We start from the raw sequence: 21,697 nt of genomic DNA on the forward strand, positions 1-21,697 counted from the left end.
TATTGGAATGTACTGATTGGAAAGGAAAGTGAATTATAAAGAAATTTCCATATATTGTTAGACTTTCTTCTCTTTCGCAAACTCTTTTCAATATGTAGTAGTAAAAGATTCATAGTGATGGCTTGTAAAGCAAACACAAGACTCATATTATGTTACATTGCATGGTCTAGATGTTACTTCAGCTACAAGTAGCCTTGATTAATATGATTGGTGCATAGATAGACAGCTACTGGTCTTTGTATCTCTTTTCTACTTCTTCAATGCTCTGTATCTCCTTGTAGTACTTGCAAACGCGATAGATACACCTTCACACACATAAAAGAGCACAATGAAAATGCATTAAATTATAAAGGAGAGACATTTCGAAAGAAAGTAAAATTACATATAAGGGACGCAATGATTCTGTTGATGTACCAGTAGAGAAGGCATGCCGCAAAACATAGGATCACATTTCTTTGAGCCTTGTAGATCTGCAGAACATGAGCGGAGACACAAACAGAAGGGAAAAGGAAGTCATAAGCTAGATAACATAACATCAATGTGCTTCTATTTCTGTGCAAGAACAAAGGGGAAAAAGAACAGAGAACAAGTGGAATCCATGCATCACACAGCACATTTCCCCAATTATCCGGAAAATGCAAGGGTATATAGCTCAGGAATTCAGTATTCAGCATTTACCAACTTTAATATTTTGTACTCTACAATATCTGATATACTAGACTGACGTTTGCAGATCAAGGCGATTCTACATATCACAGGATATGAAATTAATCTGGGGACTGTCCCTTCAGGGACATCCAGTAAACACTTAATATTAGGACCATTTCTTATTTACAATATGTTTAACATATCACACAAATTTGATCCACGGACACAAAAGAAGAGGGCTGATCCACTTGTCCAATAGCAGCCATTAATTGATCTCAGTCTCACCATAATGCCACCACTGAGGTACTTGAATAAAAACTAGAGGACCTGCAACTGAAATGCTCTATTTTCCCCACTTTAATAATGTTAAAGAAGTAAACATGTTTGTGCAGTAGTCTTCATCGAACATGCTAGATGATGCGTTAGAACAAAATACAGAAGACTCGCAAAATGGTGCAGTCGCTTTAGAAGGGTAACCAGCCACATCTTTCTGAAAACACAGAACTAGACTAGTAAGAGTTGTTCCTTCAGCTGCTTCATTTCTGAAGTGGTACCTTACTGTAGCAAACTCTCAGCTGAAATTTCAACCAAACAATCAAGAAATTGAGTTGAAGGTTTCCTTCAGCTTGATGCATTGGTATTAGGTTATATAAATTGATGAAAAAATAAGCACTTCCCCTAAATGAAATAAGTTATGATCACTACCTTCATTCCTTGATTTGTCACGAACTTATCTTACTTTCTGTTTATTTCACCTATTTGTGGTTAACCTAAACTACGGAAAACTTTCCTTTCCTAATAGACCTGATATCTTATATATGTCCGACTATCACCAGTTCATCACTAGATAAGTTCATGGCCAGACTACAAAAAGCCACTTCTGGTTTCACCCTTTTTCTTGCACCAGCATCTAACTTGCCTCTATAAGTGAACAATATATACAACTGCATTTCCCTTAGTGCATCACCAACTAGAACGCAAAAAATAAGACTTACAGAAAATACAGAAGACCAACTTCACAAATAATCTAAGATATATATGTATACTCGTCAATCTGATTTCAGTTCCACGACTATTGCTAAACTCACACAGCCAAGAAGTAGTAATATACTTAAAGTCGAACTTCTTAAACTGCAAATGATTTACTTGAAAATCCAAAATCTTTTCTAATTCTAACGAATGACAATCAAATATCACGCATATGCAACCTAAGTATCATGCTTTATTAGCCATTTTGCACACAGGTGTATAACAATTTAGTTATATCTCAATCCTAAACTTGCAGTCTTCAGTAAATCAAACACCTAAACAACTCAAAATGAACCCCACATCTAGGTACAAGCAACACAGGGTTATCAAGCAAATATTGTCTCCATCAAAATTGTAGAAACTAATTGGTTATCAATCATAGAATTTAGTTGAAATGGCACTGTAGGACCAATTTTCCTTTTCAACACAATTTAAACTCACCCAGTAAAAATTACTATAAATAAAATCGTTCCGAAAAAGGGGGGAAAGAAAAATTTACCGATTTCTCATAGCGGTCCCTCTCGGAAGCTGTGCAAATCTCACCCGTACACATCAATCGATGCTCATTTTTCCAATAAATATCTAAGAGAAGAAGAACAAAAACAAAAACTAAGTCTCAATATCACATAATTATAAGAAATAAGGAAGTAGCAAATAAAAATGAAGTACCGAGGAGCTGAAAGGCAGAGAAAGGGACGACGAAAAGAGAGGGTTGAAGGGCAAGTGAAATTAGTGAAACAAAACGAGATTTGAGAGGTTTAGGAGATGGCAATGTTAGCAGAATAGCTATTGCTGCCTCTGCTGCCACCACGTACGTCAATATCATCCATTGCAACGCCATTTTTGCTCTTTTTGGTGTAATTTTTTCTTTTCTTCTTCGTATTGACAAAGTCGAACAAGGTTCTTTTCTTCTCATCTACTCCGAAATGACCAAATTCTCCTTCTTTTCTTTTTTTCTTTTTGGTCCTTGCATTGACTGCATTTTTTATTTTTTATTTTTTTTTGTGTATTGTGTATACTGTATTTTAAGATATAAAATAGGCTTAAGTCATATACCGCTTCTCAAAATTATCCGCATAATTAACTTAGATATCTGAACAGAAACTTGTACCTATTGAACATCTAAATTGTTCAAAACATGTACCTATTAGACACAAAATGCTAATATGACAAAAAATGTGTATTGTATTGCACATCCCTCAAGCGCGTGAAAAGACTTCAAATAGTGTCTTTTTTATTTTATTTTACATTTTTTCTTCTTTTATTGACACTTGATATTATACTTAACTTAAAAGATATTTTCTTCTTTATTTACACTTTTTTCAAAAAAAAATACCTCACTTCCTATCTATCATCTTCTTCATAATTTAGTTTACAAAACTTTTTTCATTTTAGCTCCAATACAATTTTTTCTTTCTTTTTTTATATAAAAAAAATTTATATCTTCCAAATATATGAAGATAAATGAAAATCAACTATAAAGATTCAGATTTGAAAAAAAATCTTCGTATGATTTATTTCAAATCTCATAAAAACAAGGAACAAGTATGAAAAAGATGAACAAAGATAAATGATTTTTACGTATAAAAATAGTTGACCGATATTTATTTATCACAATTTTTGAACAAAATTTTTTACTCAAATTCATATGTGGTCATTAAATTTATCAAAAATGATATAAAAAATTTGAAAAAAAATAATTTTGGAGCTATCAATTTCATTTTATCGTCGATGTAGAGTTGAATAACCGCCAACAAACTTTTCTTTCTTTGAGAAAGAATGTGATTTGGGGAAGAAGATGAAGATGAAAGGGGGTTAGGCTGGGGTGGGATAAGGTGGGGTAGAATAGGTTGACATTTTCATTTTTTCTTTTTCTTTTTTAAAAAATTAGATATTAAATGTGTGTTTTTTTTATAATTTTCGGGCCCAACGCCAAATGTTATTTTTTAATTAGTCATTATGTCACATCACCGCAAGTGTATCACACACTCTTCACATTTTTTGTTGATTATCAAAAAATGTCTAATAATCGATTATTATATAGGTAAAAGTGTTCAATTGGTACTAATATTAGTTGAAGTGTCTAAGTGAATTATGCGGACAACTATAAGGGACCGCTGATGACTTAAGCCTATAAAATATAGACTAATAACAAATGATATACATATTTCGTAAGCTAATGGAATAGTAGGACTGTAATTTTTAGACATTATACATATATTAGACCCTAAATTTGGCTTTAAATTTTAACTTTGACCTTCAACTTTCATAATGCACAAACAGGTACTTTAACTATCCAGCTTTTAAATAAACAAACAAGTCCTACATGACACAATCCACGTAGGACAAAAAATGACATGTGAGATGACATGTACGACATGTGTGTCTATTTGTTCAACTTTATACAAGTTTAAATGTCTATGTACATTCAAAGTAGAAGGGCATAAATGTGATTTGAAGCCAAGTTAAAGAGCATATTTATATATTATATCAAATTTTTATGTAGGAAGGATATGTACATACATTATGTTTTTTCGTACTGGTATAATACAAGTACAAGCAAATATTAAACAAAATTATTTTTCATAAAGGGATATGAATATGATTTTTTCATTTTTCTCACTTATGAATGAAAATATTTACCTTTGACCATTTCAGTGCAAATCGAAAATCTTTTATCGTCTTGGAAGAAACATCCACTTGCCATTTGATCATTCTTGATGAAATCTCAACACATCGCGAGGATATGCAATGTTATCTGCAGTTGTAGGGAAGTAGACATAGTACTCTTCTCCAGTTTTCCCACTGATAAATCCAAACCACCATCCATCGTTGGCAAACACATCAACCATATCATACAGACGGAATCCTTTTTCTAACATTGTTTCATCTTGATGAGGGGGAACAGCGCGGATCACTGCTGCACTGACCATCTCTTCCAGTGTCATCATCAATCAACAGAGTCTTGTACTTGATTTTATAATGATAAGCGCCAATGGGAGAAAGAATAGTTGCATGGTAGTAAGAACCTATTAAGCCATATACTTGACAACTCTGATTGATCCACTCACTTTCATTCTTTGATTCCAGTTTCTGATTGTAGCTATATATATATATATACATGAGACAGTTTATTCAAGACTTCACATCAGGGGATTCAAGAACATTCTTGTTTCTGTTGCTGTCTCATTACTGACTGATCAAATTCTCAATTCAGTAGACATATAACTGAATTTGGGCGTTTTATCTGTTACTAGAGAAAATAATTATATAGCTCAATTCAAGGCTAAAACAAAGTAAAAAAATCACAGATTATTGTTTCTCACTATAAAGTACAAAATATTTCATCCAATAGAAATCTTTTGGGACTAAACTTGAATCATTCATCTTAACATAAGGACAAAGATTCAGTACATTCATATCACATTGCTGTAAATCATTATCAGTGCAAGTTGAAAATCTTTCATTGTCTTGGAAGAAATATCCACTTGCCATTTGACCATTCTTGATGAAATCTCAACACGTGACGAGGATATGCAATGTTATCTGCAGTTGTAGGGAAGTAAACATAGTACTCTTCTCCAATTTTCCCACTGATAAATCCAAACCACCATCCATCGTTGGCAAACACATCAACCATATCGTACAGACGGAATCCGTTTTCTGACATTGTTTCATCTCGATGAGGGGGAACAGCGCGGATCACTGCTGCACTAACCATCTCTTCCAGTGGCGCTGATTCATCATCAGTCAACAGAGTTTTATACTTGATTTTGTAATGATAAGCGCCAATGGGAGAAAGAATAGTTGCATGGTAGTACGAACCGATGAAGCCATATACTTGACTTGCCACTTCAACTTCATCCCCCTTTTGGAATACTTTTGTTATCTGTTGTCTCTTGAATGCTATTGATTTTATATACTCTGAGAGCATTGTGTGGCGTTCCTCTAAATTAATTTCTGTCACTTTGATTGGAGCCATTATTTTCAGACTCTACTGAAGATTGAATTGAATGAGAAACTATGCAAGTGAATTTATAGGCAGAGAATTCTCGTTTCCTTCAGTAATTCGGAATGGGAATTGTTTTCCGATTTTTCTTTTGGTTTTCCTTTAATAACTCGGAATAGGAAATTTCCAATTCTTATATAGTTTTTTAAATTCTTTCTTTCCTAATTATTTTGGAGTTCATGGCAACTGCTGCTATGGAGTTTTTCCTACTGGGTGTTGAAACGGTTTTTACAACATTAACTGTGCACACGTTTAAAAAAAATTAATGCATAATTATTACTTTTTCTATAACCAATCAAAAACTGAAATCTGACAAACTTTATTCAATGTGTCAGGGGCCAATAAATTACTCCCACATCGGCAGCGCAACACATAAATTTCAGCTTTATGAGGCTTCATACAGTAGCATATGTCACGACCTTACTTGAACAGGATCTGTTCTATAGGCTCGTATCACTGAATCCTTGATCTCTAAGGAGACAGGTTTCCAAGTCTGGTTGATGAAGTTATGGCCATGTGATCAGAGCGTGATTAACATCCATCCGTGGCTCCCTTGAGTTGTGGTTGCAGCAGATGATCGTTCTTAGACCTGATCTCAGTCCTAGGATGGTCTCATGGCTGTCTGACAGACTCACCTTCTTTTTGTTCTCGACTTTATTTTTGCCAATTCAACATTTTCAGCCAATGGATATCGTCAATTTGAAGCCTAACAGAGTTGAAGAAATCGTGATGATAGTATCGTGTTGGTCAAGGTCAGTATAGCAATTCAACATTTTCAGCCAATGGATATCGTCAATTTGAAACCTAACAGAGTTGGAGAAATCGTGATGATAGTATCGTGTTGGTCAAGGTCAATATAGTCGGCAAGTATTTAGCTGAGATGAACCAAAAGGACATAATATGTATCTCAACAGGCCCAAGTATACAATTTTCAGCATCTACAAATGTGTAGGGGCTAGTTATACTTTCTTATAACTAAATTCTTGAGCCATTAATCCTTTTTCCAAACTGCAGCAATTTTTTAGCTTTGTAACTCTTGTGATCATCTGAGTTCTTCAGACCTATATTTACTTATATTATTTTTCTTTGGGAAGATAAGAGATTTAGTTTTATATTAGAAGAATTTGTTAAATTATGACATACATAGTTTTAAAATGGTGTCTTTGACATGTCTCAAACTTTCAAGAATTCTCTACAAGCTCTGTGATGAATTATTTTTCATTGGATTTTCAACTCAATTTCATTCTTCCCTTTTTTTGTTTCTTTTCCAGTTTCTGATTGTAGCTATATATTCAAGACTTCACATTAGACTGTATTCAAGAATATCTCAATTCTGTAGATATAAACCTGGATATGGGCATATCACCAATTTATTTATTATGACAGAAAAGTAATGCATCTTATTATATAGCACAATTCAACTCTAAAACAGAGTAACAAATTCATATTTTCTCGAATCTCAGTATACAGATTACAGCATATTGAAATCATAATCATCAATATAACAATTTGCAACTAAACTTGATGAATTGGGATAAAGAGACTGATCAATAAGCTAAGTCACATTCATATCAAATTACAGTAAATCAAGAATATCTTGAAATCAAGATCAGTGCAAGTCGAAAATCCTTCCTTGTCATGGAAGAGATATCCACCCGCATTTAGACCATTCTTGATGAAATCTCAAGACATGAGAAGGGTATGCAATGCTATCTTCAGTTGAAGGGAAATAGACATAATACTCTTCTCCAATTATGGCACTGATACATCCAAACCACCATCCGTCATTGGCATACACATCTACAATATCATATAAACGGAATCCGTGTTTTGACATTGTTCCATCTCGATGAGGCGGAACAGGGCGGACCTCGATTGTAGGGATCACCTCCTCCAGCAGTTCAGATTCATCATCAGTTGACAGAGTCTTGTACTTGACGATGTAATGATTAGGGTCAAACATAGAAAGAATAGTTGCTCTGTAGTAAGAACCTTCGAATCCATCTTCGTGACTTCCCACTTCAACTTCATCACCCTTTTCGAATACTTTTGTTATAATTTGTTTCTTTGATATTATTGATTGTATTGACCTTGAGATTTCTGCCATTCTTGATTTATGGTATTGCTGTTTATTCACTTTCACTTTGGTTCGGGCCATCTCTACTGGTTTTTTGATTGATTGTCGATTGAAATACTGAGAAACTATTAGGCTTTGCTACTGAATTTATTGTAGGCAGAGAATTCTGTTTTACTTCAGTTTTTATTGGGGTTTAAAAGGTGTGAATGAAAAAATGAAAGGTTGTCATTTTTCTTGAAAGTTTGCGACTTTTCGGAAAGATTTTGATTTTTTCAAAAGATTGTGACTTACTCGAAAGGTAGTGATATTCCTGAAAGGTTGTGAATTTTTCAAAGTGATAAAGAAGAGTTTTCCCTTATTTTATTGGAATTGAATGATTTTTTTCTTCCTCTGCATATGCATATATTTTCTTCAAAAGGATTTCTGGTTTACTACTTTGAGCCTAACCGTTCTTCCTACTGGGAATTGGTTTACGAAATTAATGATCAAATACATTATTGTATAATTAGTTTTCTGTAATGAATCAAAAATCATCGAAGCTTTTGTTGCACTTGAAACTTGGAGATTGCGTGGTAGTCAGCGACGCTGCGTCAGAGGCCAACATACTGCTCCCACATCGGCAGTGCAATACATAAGCTCCAGCTTTATGAGGCTTCGTACCAGTAGCATATGTCACGACCTTACTTGAACAGGATCTGTTCTATAGGCTCGTACCACTGAATCCTTGATTTCTAAGGAGACAGGTTTCCAAGTCTGGTTGATGAAGCATGGCCATGTGACCAGAGCGTGATTAACAGTGTCATTCATGGTTCCTCGAGCTGTGGTTGCAGTAGATGATCGTTCTTAGACCTGATTTCAGGCCTAAGATGGTCTCATAGCCGTCTGACAGACTATAATTTCTTTTTGCCGTGCTTAGTGAGTATTTTTGCAGTCCCAGATTTAGTATTCATTTGCAACAACTTGTGAAAAAGATATTTGCTTGTATTATACAAGTATGGTATGCTTAATACAATATACAATTATACATCATAATTTGAAAATCTGCCCTTGCTCCAATATATAAACAAGGGGTCTATGTTTAATCCCATTATAATGGTGATTCGTGATTAAAGTTGATATTATAAATTTACATCATAAGAAAAGATTTAATGAAACTAGCAACTCTTTTCTTCTCTTTCGAGTTTCCAGTACTTATCCCTGAATGAGCATGTATAAAAAGTCAACTCAACTAGTGTGTATTGAATATTCCAGCCACTTGTGATCAAGTTGCTCCTCAACTCAATAATAAATGAACTTCTCCTATAATCAAAGATAATATTAATTTGGGTACACCTCGATTATTTTATCATACATTTTTTATGAAACATGCCTATATAATCTACTACGACTTCAAAAGATGAAAAAATAACTCTACCAAACTTTTGTTGCTTCTATTGAGATTTTTATTTCTTTTACCCGCCTTTATTCGTTTGCTACACTCGAACCCACGACTATTTGACAAACCTACTACTGCATCACGTTGGTGACTTTACTTTAATGTCATGTGGAATTAAAATAGGTCGTCTAATTAATTTGCAGGTGAAAGAGGGAATTTCAGGTTAGGGTGTGTATTGAACATTTAAACTAGGTCTAACACTCGCTCATTTTTATATTTTATTTTTTGAGAAAGGTAACCGTAATACTTGCACCCACAATTTATTTTTATTTCCTTCTAACAACATTATATCTGAAATTGAACATGAATGAATATGCCTATAATGTATCATATTCTTAATGAAGAAACTAGAGAGTACCAACCCGGTTTGTAGTGCAGTTGTGGAACTGTTTCAACCTTAATCATAGGTCTCAAGTTAGAACCCTATGTATGGGAGCATTACCTCCGAATAGGACATGCAGTGCATAATGCGGGTTTAGTGGGCGAAAAAAAAAAAGGCTAGAGAGCCACCCCACAATGAAAACTTGAAGTAAACATCCTAAGAGAATTGGTCAAAGAAGAACCAATCAATGCTGTTTGCATTACTACACATATCCCAATCAGTGACACAAACCGTGTTGCACATAGACTTAATCCCATAAATTCCAAAAGTCAACTGGTTGCCTCTCTGTCTTAGCTATAGTTCATCCCCTAATCACCTTCTATTTATAACAATTAATGCTCCAAATCAGAATAGTAAAGAGGGAAAAAGAAGAGAAAAGAGGCAAGAAGATGGGAAGGGTGAAATTGAACAATGATCAAACATCAAGCCTAAAGCACTTTAGTCATCCACATGAATTGGAGTTATGCACCCAACTCCAAGATCTAAGCCCTTGTTCAGGATGCAGACTTCCACCATCAGGCCAAATGTACATATGCAGGCCTTGCAACTTCACACTTCATTTAAGCTGTGCTAAATTCCCACAGCTGATTTCTCACCCCTCTCATCCGAACCACCCTCTCAACCTCCTCCCAACGTCCAAATACCCCGGTGGCCAATTCAACTGTGATGCCTGTAAACGCCATGGAACCGGCTTCAGCTACCATTGCAGTTATTGTGAGTTTGATCTCCATGTGATTTGTGCATCTAAACCCCTCAAAATCACACACGAACTGCACCAATGCTCGCTTGAACTCACCTTCAAGAATCCTTATGCTAATGCCAAAGGCTTCTCTTGTGATGTATGCCGCAAGATTGGAGTCAAGCAATGGCTTTATAGATGTCCTGCTTGTGAGTTTGATGTTCATTTAGATTGTTTAGCTTCTGCTCCTAGGCAGGAAGCTTCACAGTCAACTGCCCTCCAGCACCACCATTCATTCCCAGGGGCCACTAACCAATTCCAGCAGGCTATTATGGGCACACAAGCAAGGTCACATCATTTTATGCATGCCGCAAGCACAGGTGCAATAACTAACAACCATTCCCTACAGCCTACAGTATTTCAAGGACAAGCGAGGCCGAACCAGCTGTTTCATAGTGCTAGTACAAGTGCAGTTCCGCAGCAACAGTTCCTGCAACCTCCTATAATTCAAGGACAAGCGAGGCCAAACCAGTTGTTTCATAGTGCCAGTACAAGTGCAGTTCCGCAGCAACAGTTCCTGCAACCTACTATGATTCAAGGACAAGTGAGGCCAAACCAGTATATGCAGACTCCAGGGGCAAACAGTGGTTTGGGGAATAATTTGATGAATGCTGCTGTACAAGGACTTGTAGAAGGTGCAGCTCAGCAGGTTGGTCAGACTTTCATGCAGGGGATCATAGGTGGTGGTGACAACAATGGTGGAAATGAAGGATCATCAATCCTGGGAGGCATTTTTGGTGACTCGTCAGACACGCAATACTAGATTAATATTTTCATTTTACTTGTCTGAGTATAACAGGTCATATTCGGGGTTAAACATAAAAGTCCGCAACGGATCACACTCTTTGGTGGGATTGTTTTGGTTGAAAAGTAGATATATGTTTTTGTGTCTTGGTGTTTGGGTTATATGCTATAATCACCTTGTCAAAACCGGAGCCTTTGGCTTAAACTATGCAATATTGCACAAGTAATAAGTCCTTTTAAGACTGGTTAAATGTTATTGATTTTAGTATATTTAAGATTTCTTATTCATTATTCAGAATGACATCTGCATTGAAGAAAACCAATAGCAGCACTAGTGTTAAGACACGAAACAGAGTGAAAGAGAACTTGGCAGAAACCGAAACAGATTTCACCATTCAGGTACAATTTTGACTTGAAGAAAATTGACACAATCCTCAATGATTGGGAACATAGTTAAGAATGGTCACTTGCAAATTAAGTTGATTCAATACAAAAATTCAGGAGCAGTTATAAACTATACGTATGAGGAAGAAACAAATGAGAGGAGAGGCCAGAAAAGAAAATACAACATTTGCCTGCTAGTTTAAGTGTCTGTAATCAGGAGGCAGATTCCTTAGCTTCTTCTGCTGCCTCCTCCTCTCGTAGCTTCTTCAAAGAGGGTGGTGGTCTAGGGACAATGCTTTTCTTCCATTTCCGGTCGAGCTTCCTGGATATCCTCTTGTTAATCCCTTCTTCAACCTCTCTCTCCCGTTTAACTGTAAGCATCCTTGCAATCTAGCACATTATGTAAATCACGTCAAAGTGAAGTAAAATAAATCCAAGAAGTAAATACATGAAAAAGGAACCTGCAATTTCTAAAGTAAGGGAAATGGGAAAATGGACATGATTATACAGAGTGTTATCAAAAGTGAGATATCAGTTGTTTCTTACTACCTCTTCAGAAGAAACTACTCCGTGGCGAGGAAAAGTATACATTATTAGCGCACAAATGATTGCAATACACACAGACACATGTACATACAACCATAAGAGACAAATAGTCTATCAACACAAGCACCGATATGTGAAGAATGCTAAACAAAGAACAGGAAAGATTCATAATACATATTGACAAAAGCATTGAAGACAAGTTTTGAGCAACATTGGAATCACTTTAAGCTGATTAAGCTGCTATTGTAGCTTCTGCTCATACGGAATAAATCAGTATAGTCAATTAAAGAGAATCGGTTATGGGATTGATCAGACACCTCTGGTATAGACATCCCTACCTCTTAACTATGTCCTATTTACTTTTGGGGTGCACTTACTCTTCTTCCTTAATCATACATCCCATCTATTTTCAGTACTTGCTGCGCGACACAAGGAACGCTTACCATGTTTTACTACTTCCTTCTAAAACTTAAGTGTCACAAATTGGATTTTAGTTAAGACTCAAATTCACCATTCAAATAAAACTCTTCAACCCCGTGTGGTCTAACTAGCTAAGGTATCTCTGCAGTGTTCCCATATTTAGGAACTGTTACATTCTTCACACAGATATGCACCTAAATCTAATAATTGGAAATGAGGTGACATTAAAAACAGTACACTGTCGAAAACTTCACAATTACTATGAATTAACAATCAAATTTGCTAATTCCAAAGGTAAGAGAGAGTACCCTTTTGCGCATTCGCAGAAACTCGCTGGACTTGAACTCATTTCGAGCTGACCTTTGAAGACGAAGCATAAATAGCTCACCTTTAAGGTCCACAATCTCTTCCTGAAGCTCTTCAGTAGTCTTAGTTCTGATTTCCTTCAATTCCTCTTCCCTCTTCGCCATTTTCACCACCAAAGACGAACAAGAGTGGGGCGGCGCGTTTACTGCACGCGCCTGCATGATTTTAGGAATCTGAATGCCATGGAAGGAGGATTTAGAGAGGTTCATCTTGGAAGTGAAGGTAACACCTGAAGGTGAGGCAATGGAGAGACTCATCATCCTCTCTCTTCTTCTGCTGCTACAGATAAGGGCTCTTTTCAGTCTTCATATTGGTAAATATAATATACCAAAATGACAAAAATGATCCCTTATGTTTAAGATAGTTTCAAATTAGTATCTCAACTATATTTTTTTTAACAATTCTGTTCTTTTTATGTTTCTAGCACATTTGATTTCTATTATTATGGGGAAATTATATAGTTAATCAAATATAATAGTTAATTAGCTATTAGAGTCATAGTATTAATTAATTATCACTCACGACCAATAATAAATGTTATATATGTGGGATGAAGTTTCGAGTTTGTATAATTTGAATGTTTATATAATTAGGAATTTCTATAACTTTTATATAGTGCAATTCGTGTAACTATTAAATGTTCAAAATTATTTCAAGTTTATATAAAAATTGTTCAATTATACAAATGAGACAATTTAAACTTTAACTATTTTGTTAATTTTCTTTTCTCATTTCTATGTAGAAAAAAAAAAAGCCTAGGATGTAATATGCACCCCTTTTAAGAGGCTTACCCTCTATCATGAATATCAAACATTGAAGGTGAGTTTTTTTTTTTTTTGAAAAAAAAAAGGAGGTTGGTTGTTTAAAATAACTATTTACTGAGCTCAATCTTTTTAAAATTTCTTTCATTTTTGCACTAAAAAATAATCAACTTTCAATGATCAATTATATTAAAATAATTTTTTTTTAAAAATACTTAGGCGGCACAAATATTAGAATCTACACTTCGCTATTAAAAAAATAAAATTTTAATGTAATATGAATTACCTAGATTTCGGGTTCGAATGAAATAGATAAGGTTAAACTTTAAATAAAGAAAGTAAAGATCGTTTGCCAAAGTGTGCTTGCACCTTTACCTAATTTTTTGTTTATCACTTGACTTGAGTATATCAGAAGGCACAGGGATTATTCTTGAGCAATTTATAAAAATGACTACATTTATAGGATTATAGAAGTTTAATAGCTATAAATATGTTATTTTTTAAAAATGACTACATTTTACGTCATTTTTTAGCTGCATGTTTATATTAATTTATTTTTTTATTATTGTTATTATTATTATTTATACAATGCACTAAATAAGGTAGATATGTTACCATAACTTCCAAGTATCAACCATTTATTATGTTCCTAAATAGCTGAAATTTCCATTATTAAATAACCAACTAATAATTACATATTGTATGCAAATATGATTAATTCACATAATACAAAAGGTTGTATTTATATTCTTAAATACAATATATTCACTAAATACTAATCATAAAGATATTCATAAAATTTTGAATATAAAAGTTTATTCATGTCTTTTCTCGTTGTATTTTTGCATATGTTTTTTATTTTTTATTATTTATACACTAATACAGTTGTAATTACAATAACTAAATAAGGAAAATGTATTACTTGTACAATTAGCATATGAACACTTTGAATTCAAATTGGTGTTTCTATTTATAAAACTTAAAGTATTAATATATCAAAAATACAAGTATTTATAAAAATTTAATGTATTACTATATCAAACAAGGTAAAGTAGTACAATTTTAGCATATGAATACAACAATTTGTAAAATGGATACACTATTGTTAACCAAAAAAATGAATATACCAATATACTATAATATGAATACACTCTTGTTAAATAAGAAAATGAAAACACAACAAAATGTGTATGTATCAAAGTGTGTAAGTATTCGACTATACAAAAAATTAAAAAAACCAACAAAACGTCGATCTATTTTTTGTAAAGTTTTCTATAATACTTGAGGCTTGACGTTAACTTAGGTATTTATTTATAAAATATAGTATTGATGTATCCAACTATACTTGTATTGCCTAATCAAATTGGATAAATTACTTATGTATCCAAATATATTTGTATTCACAAATTGCCATTTTATTAATATTACAATACAATTATCTATTATATAAATATTATTAAATATAAACATTTGACATTTGATTGAACCACAAATATAAGTATAAATATAAGTATAATGAATTGAACCACAAAAATTACTCCTACAATCATACAAAAGGATCTTGAATTGGAAGGAATTGGGGGTAAAGTACAAAAAGAAATCTGTAATATAAGGATATTGATGAAAGAGAAGGTATGAATACTTAATTAATTATGAGTTTAATAATAATTTTCCTTTTTATTATGTATTTATATTAAACATAAAAAAATTGATTATTGATATACAATTAAATTTGCTATTTATTGTATAGTTATAATAATATAACATAAAAATATTAAACTATAACTATATTATTTAAATATATATTAAAGTTTGCGATATTACGTAGTTTTCCAATTATTTTTTGGTAAGAAGGCAACAAGAGAAACAATAGATGAAACGAAGGTCATTAGGATAGGTGACATAATCCGACAAGACTGAAGAAAAAAAAGGTTTTGTGCTACCTAATGAATTATGATCACTTATCTGATTGGACTCATCAAGTACATCTTATCTCATTACATGTTCCAGAATTGTAAGTGCTCCGTAGATTCTCGACGGTCAATCTCTACGAGAATAATTGAGTTCACAATTTAATATTTTATAAATATTTGATAAATATTTTAATATTATTGAATTGTCGTGAACATGAACACACAAGCAATCAATTGTTGAATCCGTCCCAAGTAAGTGTCCTTTCCATCTTTGAACAAAATTATGAAAATGAAATCGACACTCATTTTATTGTTCAACTTATGCAAAACGTTAATGTTCCAGAAGAGGAGTGTTGAGTGTTAAAAAGTGTGGATTTTGACTTGTGACCTATTCAACTGTTTAAGTTGACTTAGGTTTCTATATTAGGATATGATATGATACAATACTCAAACTATCCCGATCATAGCAAAAAAAAGGTGTCTGTGTAGCAAAATCAATGAATTATTCATCTGTTTGTATCCATTTTACTATTGCCATTAGATACTATAAAATATCTATGAATTATTTATCGATCGACGACTACTCAAGCATTTCTGTATTCACTTGGTTGCTTTAGAATGATAGTCAATTAACAATATCTATAGAGTAGTCTTTTATAAACTTAATTATCTTTAGTTTTATGCCATTTTTACAATATCTTGAGGAACGAGGCATAAAATGTCAATATTCACATAATATATTAGAGCAAATGCAGCAGTGAGTGTCATGCATGAGACATGACTTAATATATTTTATGCAATATTATATTAAATGTCACACTAACATCTTTAATTTCATTTATAAGTGATAGAGACACGTTATAACGAACGTAACATATATATAATTAATTAATAGGTGGAGTTGTATTCATCAACAAGCCTTTCTTTCATAATATATCTTATAATCATATCAGAATTAACATCTCAAACCCTTAATTATGAGTTCGACCAGCTGTTGGGATTCCTCATTATTATTAACATTATTATGCTACATAAAAAGAAAAGAAAAACATACGAGTTGTGGCAATCTAGCTATAACAAAGAAATTCCACCATACATAGATTGCTAAACATATATAGATAAAGTAACTTAATTAGTAATAAATAATTAGATAAATTATATATGAGCTTATAGAATCTTGGCTCTATCAATCATCTAGCTTCCTCATGCCACCATTTCATTTGTTGCCATGGGCCTTCATCCCATCTACAAAAAAACAAAAAAAACAAGAACCAATTGCTAGATACTTTAGTTTCTTGCTTCTTAAAAGAACAAATATCAAGTTGTGAACTTTTATAACTATCTTATTAGCCTTCGTATGGATATATAATATTATTTGAATTTCGAGAGTCAGAATTTCTTATTTTGATTGAGTACTTACGGAAACAATTTAAATTATTTTTTTTTTGAAAATAATTTACTTATTTAACATGATGTAATTAAGTCATAAGAATTAACAATTTAAAATTAATATTTTTCGACTGAAAAAATAACAAAAATGGTTTCATATGGAAAAAAAATAGGAAGTTTGACTTCTACTATTTAATTCACTGATAATTTGTTTCCATTATTTGTTTTTCCAGTGATTTGATTCGATGAAAAAATTTATATTCTATCGCACAAATTTTCCACTCAAGAGAACCTTACCGGTTCATTTTGTCATTTATAACGCGTACATCTAGGTATGGTATTACTACATCAAAATCCGTTCCTCTTCATTTACCAAAACAGCTAGTAATATGAGTTACTATCATGAAGTGTGTGCTAAATTTGGTTTTAACAAAAAATTGAAAATGGCAGTAATTAATGTTACCAAAATTAGATGGAGTGGAAGTAGAAGTAGGAAGTTCCATGAGTTCACTGAGCTGAGAATACATATGATTGATGAACTTTATGGACTCCAAATGAGGTTCCTCCATTGCCTCTTTGAGCTTGCTTAAAGCCACACAATATGCTTCCTGTCCACACCATTTGATAATATTAGCTTTTTACACAAAAATTAAAGCTACATATATACCTTAAACCTAGTATATATATACTAATTTTAAACACAATTAGGTCATGGGAAAAACATGTTTACAACACAAGTTTTTCATTGATTCGTGGAAGGGAAAACAATTGTTTCTAGTTGTGTCTAGACCTCTAAAAATCACACTACGTATACAAAGTCAATTTATTTGTATGTATAGATGGTTGAACTAATGAAAATCCTGTTTCTGCTACTACCGTCCATAAAATGGAATTATAAAGCAAAAAAGAAGAGATAAAACTTATTAGTACCATGAAGTTGTCCAGTTCAGCTGGTTGATCCATTGTGAGTGAGCTGAACTTATTGTTCAATTCTGTTTGATGATCCATTGTGTGTGAGATAGCTTTGTTATATTTTGCTGACTTTTCTTCGGTTTTTTGGTCAATTTTGTCAATCTCAGTAATCCCCAAACAAACCTGCTAATTAAGTAATTAATCAATATCGAACTTCTTACTCAACTAACAGATATTATCTCAGAAAGTCACTATACGACTTCACTTTACTAATTGAGCAACCTAAAATTTAATGAACCCTAATTTGTTGATGAGTAATTGAGGAAAATACCTTCAAACAATCCAAGTGAGTTTGAACCAAAAGACCATACAAAGAGTGACAACATATTTTCCTCTTAATTTCTTCATCTTCAAGAGAATTTAATAGTCCTGCTGATGTAGAATTAGAGTAGTAGTAGTGATTTTTTTGCTCCTCATCTTTAAAATTTTCACTACTTTTTGTCTCCATGTCTTATTATGTAGAAAAAGTAATAGCTAAATAGTTCTTTATATATAGGGAAAGTGGTAAATAATTAGGGTTACTTGAAATGACTAGTAATAGGGAATAAGAATGGAAAGCAAATGATAAATAAAGTTGGAAATATTTGGAAGGAAGTGATTGACCCATGCATGCATGACCCATTATATCAGTCAGAACCCAAATACACTACACTCATAATAGAGAGAGAGACTATGACTTTATTTTTACCTGCTTCATATTTTTATCTCTTTTTTGCATACTTGAAAGTAACATTACATAAGCTTCTTGGATTTTGGACACCCTTTGATAGTACCTTAGTACAAATTACTCTCTGATGAGTCACTTCTTGCTTTTGTTTTCCATTTTAACAGTACCCACCAGGCCCCCACTCTTTACTAAAATAAAATACCACTACAGAATCAACATTTTCTACATCATAAAATATTACTCCTACTTACTTTTTTTTTTCTTTTTTACTATACAAATATATATGTTAGCATGAGTTAAAGTTATTTATAGTTTTGCTTAGATAGTGGTGTATGAGTTCAGCCGAATCTAATATTTTCTGTTCAGACGATTATGTATTATGAAGACTTCCCTAAATATATTTTTAAAAATTTAAATTTAGAACTCATTTGTGGGATGTCGTTATATGTCCTAGAATTTAGAACTCATTAAGTTTAAATTTTGACTCCTCCTCTGATGATAACAAAGGCTTCGCATTATTAGTACTATGTACAGTAGTCATGTATGTTAATTTGTTCATTTGATTTTGATTTGACGTGAAGTTTAAGAAAGTAAAATGGACTTTAGAATTTTGTGGTTTAAAACTCAAGATATGTATATAGAATGTAGCAATTATCTTGTAGTCTTTATATAAACATGTAATGTGGAAAATTATGATTAAAGAGTTACTAAAATAAAAAGGTGAAGTGATCTGAAAAACCCTTATACTTGACTCGAACATCAACCAAACTATTCTACTCATGATTTTGTGAAATGAACAGTTAAACTAAGTGAAATTGAACTTTTTAAACCCTTCACTCAATCTTACACCTATTTACCTCTCATCTCCTCCATATTCCTGTACACTTTCTCAAGATTGGTTACACTATCAATATATATACACAAATTTATCTAATTGGAATATGCTAGTACATTTTTATTTCTTATTCTTACAAATTTCAAAAATACCTAAATAGTAATTGTCTTTTTGTTTAGTGAGATGATAACCTGACTAGTTTGAAGGGTATGTGTGAGAGAGATAAATCCAAATTGGTTACTGTATAAAAATGTTCTTTTCCAAAAATGTGTCTTTGTCAAAAATGTCACCATCATTATTTATTTATGGAGTATTATTACTATTATTGTTACAGATAGTGTGGTTCGAATACAAACTACATTGAGATTAATTATGTTGAGATAAGTTATGATGAGATTGATTATATTTAAATTATCTTTTATTTAGTTGTTTAGTTTGTCGATAATATAATCTCTAAAAATAGAAACTATTTGTTTCCAAAATACTCTCTAATAATTATTAAGTTGTTTATTCATGAAGATTTAAGGAGTACTTTTATTATATTTTACATTTTAATTCCTGGATAAATTATTACTGGATCAGTATTTCACCCACAAAAGGGGTAACTTATCCTAATCATAATTATTAATCATCTGGTATGTTATCTCACACGTTGTAACCAAATTAAACAAAGAATTGAAGGGTAGTAAAAAAGAATTTATCTCAGGGTTATTCAAATAAGTCATGTTTTCCGTGGTTTTTCCATGTTTCAACTTTCGTATCAATTCGGTCGATCCGGAATGGATCGATTAAACATACTTTACCCTAATTGGTTAGGGATGGACGGAAGCTTAATAATTGTTTAGTCGTTCAAAAGTCAGACTGTCGTAAACCCGATCATACCAGTCACCAGATGACCCTTACTATTATTATTATGAAAAGAATTATGTTGCCACTGTTCATTGGTTCACGGACTCTTGCAGTCTCAATGGGCTCTCCAAATTCACTTGTGCTCTTCCATATGTGTTTTTCACCTTGCTATAGTCACTCTTTTTCCTTCCTCTTTTAAATTCGAATATTGGCGGAGTATAAATTTTATTTTTCAATATTGACAAACAAACATTAAACTTAATAAGATTTTGATTCTATCTACTTTCTCAACAATCTATATAGACAAACAGTCCTCCTATCGAGAACACTCTTAAAATCGATACATATTATTAGTTTTTTAAACTACTGACAATCTTAAAAACATCACCTTACTTGGTTACTGAATTTAAATACACTAGCGATCTTTCAACGTGAATGAAATACACCTCTAAATTCACGCTAAGTTTAGGGGTGCTTTCAACCTTTCTCTCTATCTTTTTATTAAGAGTCGCGTGTTTTTACAAGAACATGAGTTCACTTGCTATGTTATATGACGGATTTGAGCGTATCTAAGTTTACTTTGTTAAGCGAAGAAATATTTTCAAGGCATAGTCCAGAAATAAAACGGATAATTGATGATAAATTTAAAGAAAATTACTATTTTCTTTTGAAAAGAAGTGTATCAGTGATGGCAGTTCATACGTAAGATTTGTTAGATTCGAATGTCCATTAGACACATCTGATTGAAGCCTCTCGTGACGTTTGTCTCCAGGAATTTTGTCAAAAGCTTAGATAATAGTTAGAATCATTCAATATTTTTTTTATTTATTTTTTGTCTTAAAAAACCTTTTCCCTTATTTTTTATTTTTTATGTCTTAAATACATAGATAACCATGACTGAGGACAAAACAATTTTGAATATACTAAATTAAAACGAAACGATGGTTCAAAAATATTTTCAGAATTATTAATGCACTACATTCAGTCTTATTTTTGTGTACTCTACTGAACGTTTCATAGGATTAAGATCCGATCAAGTATAATTAGGTCAAATAATATTCAATGACTTTATAGATTCATGCCATGTGTACTACATAATAATTTGTGGTTGAGATTGATTTGAATTATATAGTCATCTTAAAAATAAAAACAACAAAGGCGTCAATTATTTTTATTTTTTAATACTTTCAAATAAAACAATTAAGTGTACCCTAGCTAATATTTTTCAAGAAAAAAAATAAGACTAACGAAAATATTTGGATATTTTGACATTTTTATAAATCAAACCTCGTAGACTTTTTATATTATACTAATTTCAAAGAATCTAGCATTTTTGAAAATTTTGGATAAATATATTTTTATAATTATTATTAAACCTCCACTTGAGTTTTTTTTTTTTAAATGTATTATGTTCTTTAGTTGAATTATTATTTAGAACATAATTATGTTTTTAAGTTTGATTTATTCTTGGAGATTACTTCAGAATTTGGAGAAAGCATGTGTGACATTACTCCTGAATAAGTTTGTCGGGT

General features: G+C 32.4%; 6 protein-coding genes and 2 non-coding genes across 8 annotated transcripts; 3 read left to right on the forward strand and 5 right to left on the reverse strand.

Moving 5' to 3' along the window:
* Positions 1-29: 29 nt before the first annotated feature.
* On the reverse strand, positions 30-2,611 carry LOC107021059. Its single transcript, XM_015221637.2, has 4 exons — positions 2,347-2,611; positions 2,177-2,259; positions 415-470; positions 30-305 (listed from the first exon to the last, which is right to left on the reverse strand). Exons 1-4 carry the CDS (start codon positions 2,591-2,593, stop codon positions 227-229), a joined length of 465 nt encoding a protein of 154 aa, XP_015077123.1. The 5' UTR covers positions 2,594-2,611; the 3' UTR covers positions 30-226.
* A 2,529-nt stretch (positions 2,612-5,140) lies between these two features.
* On the reverse strand, positions 5,141-5,659 carry LOC107022467 (DUF724 domain-containing protein 6-like). Its single transcript, XM_015223069.1, has one exon. It carries the CDS (start codon positions 5,657-5,659, stop codon positions 5,141-5,143), a length of 519 nt encoding a protein of 172 aa, XP_015078555.1.
* A 441-nt stretch (positions 5,660-6,100) lies between these two features.
* On the forward strand, positions 6,101-6,318 carry LOC114077704. The gene has a single exon (XR_003579077.1). It is a non-coding gene; the product is annotated as a small nucleolar RNA U3 (small nucleolar RNA).
* An 849-nt stretch (positions 6,319-7,167) lies between these two features.
* On the reverse strand, positions 7,168-7,908 carry LOC107022468 (DUF724 domain-containing protein 3-like). The gene has a single exon (XM_015223070.2). The coding sequence runs from the start codon at positions 7,842-7,844 to the stop codon at positions 7,323-7,325; it is 522 nt and encodes a 173-aa protein (XP_015078556.1). The 5' UTR covers positions 7,845-7,908; the 3' UTR covers positions 7,168-7,322.
* Positions 7,909-8,437: 529 nt separating this feature from the next.
* Positions 8,438-8,655, forward strand: LOC114077703. Its single transcript, XR_003579076.1, has one exon. It is a non-coding gene; the product is annotated as a small nucleolar RNA U3 (small nucleolar RNA).
* A 1,123-nt stretch (positions 8,656-9,778) lies between these two features.
* LOC107023634 lies at positions 9,779-11,361 on the forward strand. Its single transcript, XM_015224388.2, has one exon. The coding sequence runs from the start codon at positions 9,916-9,918 to the stop codon at positions 11,080-11,082; it is 1,167 nt and encodes a 388-aa protein (XP_015079874.1). The 5' UTR covers positions 9,779-9,915; the 3' UTR covers positions 11,083-11,361.
* A 124-nt stretch (positions 11,362-11,485) lies between these two features.
* LOC107023635 (50S ribosomal protein L29, chloroplastic-like) lies at positions 11,486-13,081 on the reverse strand. Its single transcript, XM_015224389.2, has 2 exons — positions 12,722-13,081; positions 11,486-11,837 (listed from the first exon to the last, which is right to left on the reverse strand). Exons 1-2 carry the CDS (start codon positions 13,037-13,039, stop codon positions 11,661-11,663), a joined length of 495 nt encoding a protein of 164 aa, XP_015079875.1. The 5' UTR covers positions 13,040-13,081; the 3' UTR covers positions 11,486-11,660.
* Positions 13,082-16,359: 3,278 nt separating this feature from the next.
* On the reverse strand, positions 16,360-18,317 carry LOC107022617 (protein KNATM). The gene is made up of 4 exons (XM_015223213.2): positions 18,086-18,317; positions 17,773-17,937; positions 17,306-17,450; positions 16,360-16,698 (listed from the first exon to the last, which is right to left on the reverse strand). The coding sequence occupies exons 1-4, from the start codon at positions 18,260-18,262 to the stop codon at positions 16,670-16,672; spliced, it is 516 nt and encodes a 171-aa protein (XP_015078699.1). The 5' UTR covers positions 18,263-18,317; the 3' UTR covers positions 16,360-16,669.
* Positions 18,318-21,697: the final 3,380 nt, after the last annotated feature.

Source organism: Solanum pennellii, chromosome 6 (genome assembly GCF_001406875.1).
Source record: "Solanum pennellii chromosome 6, SPENNV200".
Taxonomy (NCBI): Eukaryota; Viridiplantae; Streptophyta; class Magnoliopsida; order Solanales; family Solanaceae; genus Solanum; species Solanum pennellii.